This window comes from Marmota monax, unplaced genomic scaffold (genome assembly GCF_021218885.2).
Source record: "Marmota monax isolate L192 unplaced genomic scaffold, Marmota_monax_Labrador192_F-V1.1 WCK01_AAM20220418_F8-fsc00038, whole genome shotgun sequence".
In the NCBI taxonomy this organism is placed as follows: domain Eukaryota; kingdom Metazoa; phylum Chordata; class Mammalia; order Rodentia; family Sciuridae; genus Marmota; species Marmota monax.
In genome coordinates this window covers 13,336,360-13,340,536 of record NW_026692498.1, presented here as the reverse complement: position 1 = coordinate 13,340,536, position 4,177 = coordinate 13,336,360, and the positions used below count along the sequence as shown (strand labels likewise).

The window sequence follows — 4,177 nt, the reverse complement described above, 5'->3', positions numbered from 1 at the left end:
CAGAAACCCAGCAGAATGATATTAACCAAATTGTACTTTTTATATCATGTGTATGTCTGAATATGTAGCAACAAATTCCACAACGATGTATAATTAAAATGCACCAAAATATGGAAAAGCCCAATTATAGTTTCTGTCTTTCTTTCACTTGACTCTTTTCACTCATTAAAAAGAGCCTTATTCTTGGGCATATATCAAAGATTTGCAATTATATACTATTGCAATTTCCCAAAGATGTAAATATCATTTGGAGCAAATAACAATCTGATGAAAAAATCTAAAATAAAATTTCTGGAGAAATTTTAAATTCCATAGAAGGCTTTGAAAATCTATATGTCATCAAAATCACATGCGTGTTCAAAGCTTCCAAGGCATTCCAAGAAAAAGGCCTGGGGTTTAATGTTGGGTTTTTGGACCCACTTTGAAGCTAGGCTCAACAGGAAATGAAGATCATGAACTTGAACGTCTGGATCATTGAGAACATTTTCCAATATGTATAGAGAAGAATGACAGAATTAATGGCGTAAAGCATTTAAGAAAGCATACACAGTTGTTAGCGAATCTCTGTATTAGTCAGCTTTTCAACACTGTGACCAAAATACCTGACATAAAAAGTAAAGGACAAAAGATTTATTTTGGCTCACAGTTTCAGAATCTTCAATCCATGGTCAGCCAGCTCCATTGCTTTGGACCTGGGATGAGATAGAACATTATGACAGAAGAGAGTGGCAGAGGAGGGCTGCTCAGCTCCTAATAACCAGAAACCAGAGAGAGGGAGAGAGAGGCACTAAAGGCAAGATATTCCCCAGAGTACATCCCCAGGAACACCCCCTTTTACTTCGTACACTTTGAACACCTCCCAATAATTCTTTCAGATTATGACTCCTTAAATTGATTAATCTATTGATGAGGCCAGAACCCTCATGATCTACTCATTTCCAAATAGCCCCCTCTGAACATTGCCATACTAGAGACAAGCCTTCAATGCATAAAACTTTGAAGGACATTCCAGGTCCAATCCATACCATCCACTAAGCCAGCTGAGTAGACTTCAGTGAGCATAACAAAGGAAGACAGAATTAACATAAGTGATCCAGAAAAATTGCTAAAGTAATTGGTGACTTTTAACATAAGTAATCCAGAATAATCCATTCCTTCCAGGGAAGGAAAACATGATTTTCAGAATACGTTACACTTTACTATCTAAAATGCTGTTTTGTTTTGTTTTGTTTTTAAAAGTGAATCACATTAAAAAAGAGAGAGAGAATGAAAAACACAGGTTTAAAAAATAGTCCATATTGGACTTAGGAAGTCCAGTAATGGATTTAGACAAAGAATAATCTGAGATACATAGAGCTATGTTATTATGCATCCCATATAATTAAAAAATAAATCCTAGAGAAGATTTTGCCTTGCCCACAGCCTTCTTGAAGGCACTCTTGACCTCTTTGTTCCTCAGGCTGTAGACCAGTGGGTTGAGCATAGGGATGACTATGGAGTAGAACACAGACGCCATTTTGTCAGTGCCCATGGAGTGACTGGAGCTGGGCTGTAAGTACATGAAGATGCCTGACCCGTAGAAGATGGTGACTGCAGTGAGGTGGGAACCACACGTGGAAAAGGCCTTCTGGCGTCCTTCAGATGAGCGCATCCTCAGGATGGTGACAAATATAAACAGGTAGGAGACTGAGATGACCAGGATCGAAAAGAGGTCATTGAAACCCACCACAAAGAAAATAACCATCTCACTGACATAGGTGTCCCAGCATGAGAGAGCCAGGAGAGGAGGGCCGTCACAGAAAAAGTGGTCAACCACATTGGCCCTGCAGAAAGAGAGTCTGAAAATGTTCCCAGTGTGGATGGAGGCATTCACAAAACCACAGATGTAGGAGCCCACGGTCAGACGAGTACAGGCAGCTGTGGTCATGGTGGTGGTGTAGCGCAGGGGTCTACACACGGCTACATAGCGGTCATAAGCCATGGCGGCCAACAGGAAGCTTTCTGTAATGATAAAGCCAACAAAGAAGAAGAACTGAGTGAGACAAGCATTGTAGGACATGGTTTTGTCTCCTGTGAGGAGACCCACCATGACCTTGGGAGTGACAGCTGAAGAATACCCAAAGTCCACCAAGGACAGGTTACTGAGGAAAAAGTACATGGGAGTGTGGAGATGGGAGTCCAGCAGGATCAGTGCTGTCATTCCCAGGTTCCCAACCAGGGTGCTGAGGTAGATAAGGAGGAAGAGGATGAAGAGTGGGATCTGCAGTTCTGGGTCATCTGTTAGCCCCACCAGGATGAACCCAGTCACCTCTGTACTGTTCTCCATTGGGAGTCATGAGGCTGCCCTGTAGCAGTGAGAAAGGAGAGTCAGAATGACAAAGGAAAGCAGGACTGTGCTGAGCTCCCTCAGCAGGTCCCCAGTTTTGCAATACCTGGTTCCCATGTCTGAAGCATGCTGTGACAACAGAAGGCAGCTGTCCATTAACAGCTGCTCACAGTGTCTTCCGTGAAAGGATTTTGCAGGTAATCCATTATCATTTTCAAGCTTCATGAATGATTGAACTAAGATACCAAAAAGAAAATACTTTGATAAAAGCATCAGATTTCTAACTGGAGCACATCCTAATGCCTTCCAACCTTGTAAAACAAATAAGAATTATCCTTGAAACTTGAATAGCCTAGTGTCTTGGCCCTTTCTGGATGTTACCAAAAAAATACCATACACTGGATCGAGTATAAGCTATAAAAATTTATTTTTCCCTGTCCTGAATTCTGGGAAATTTAAGACTAAGAGTCTGGCAGACTCATGTCTGCTGGGGACCCGTTTCCTATTTAGAGATGATACTTTCTTACTGTGTCTCACTTAGTGGAAGAAGCCCACAATCTCTCTGGGGTCTCCTCTATAAATGCACTAGGCCTATCCATGAGGACTCTTCTCTCATGGCTTAACCACCTCTCTTATCCTCCATCCATTTGGAGCTTAAAATTTCTACACTTGGGGGCTGGGATTGTGGCTCAGCGGTAGAGCGCTTGTCTAGCACGTGCGAGGCCCTGGGTTCGATTCTCAGCGCCACGTAAAAATAAATAAACAAAATTAAGGTATTGTGTCCAACTACTTCTAAAAAATAAATATTTTTAAAAATTCAACACATGAATGGGGTTGGTGGAGAAACAGAAACAACCAGACCATAGCATTTAGCAAAATTAATATGAAACTGAATTAATTTTACTTCTACTGACTTTTTGTTATTTTCATTATGTCAAGAAAAATGTAATATGATAGTGGAAGACTCTTAAATATAGTATGTCCTTAGTCTAAAATGATCTCATGGTACAATATGCTATGCATATTCCAACACAGAGAAGACAGTAGAAATTCTTGTACAAGGATTAAAGACACTAAGAAAATAAACATTTTTTACTTTTATTACATTAGTACAACTTTTAGGTTCTGCATCAGTTCTCCCTGATTTAGAAGTGACTTATTCAGAGTAGAGTGATTAAGGTGCCTTTTTTTTTTTTTTTTTTTGTACCAGGGATTAAACCCAGGGACATTTAACCACTGAGCCACATCCCAGGCCTTTTTATATTTTATTTAAGGGCAGGGTCTCTCTGAGTTTCTTAGGTCCTGTTGGGATTACAGGTGTGTGCCACTATGCCCAGCAAGGTACCCTCTTAATTCCTTAGAAAAGTACTCATTTGAATCAATACTCCCAATAAAGATTTCTCAAATTTGGGGGCAGGAGAGTACTAAGAATATGTTCAAAATTTTTTACCAAATTTCTTCTCTACATATAAAATCTTATATTTTAATTCAACATCTTTGTGGAGGACAATAACATCAAGCTTGTTTTAGTGTACTGAAAAGTAAACAAGAGCTACAAAGATTCTCTGAGGCACCTATTGATCTTTGTATTATCTTTTGTTCCACACACAGGAAACTTTCTTATGGATTGAAATGTCATATAGTTAGTTCTCAGGACAAACTCAAAATTCAAATCTTTCTGACAAAACATTCTCTTCTCTGTATCCAAATCTCATGTATTTTTCAAAGAAGAACAAGTTTCAGAGCTTTCCTGAGGTCTTCTTCAAACCTTCCCCTTTGTACACCACTATGCTAGTATCATTAATAGAATGTATTATTTTTTACTCTAAAATTTAATTTTACCTTAATTTG

At 39.4% G+C, this 4,177-nt stretch overlaps 1 protein-coding gene across 1 annotated transcript; it reads right to left on the bottom strand.

Annotated features, from left to right (window-relative positions):
* Positions 1-1,381: 1,381 nt before the first annotated feature.
* On the bottom strand, positions 1,382-2,326 carry LOC124092918 (olfactory receptor 5B12-like). The gene has a single exon (XM_046444846.1). It carries the CDS (start codon positions 2,324-2,326, stop codon positions 1,382-1,384), a length of 945 nt encoding a protein of 314 aa, XP_046300802.1.
* Positions 2,327-4,177: the final 1,851 nt, after the last annotated feature.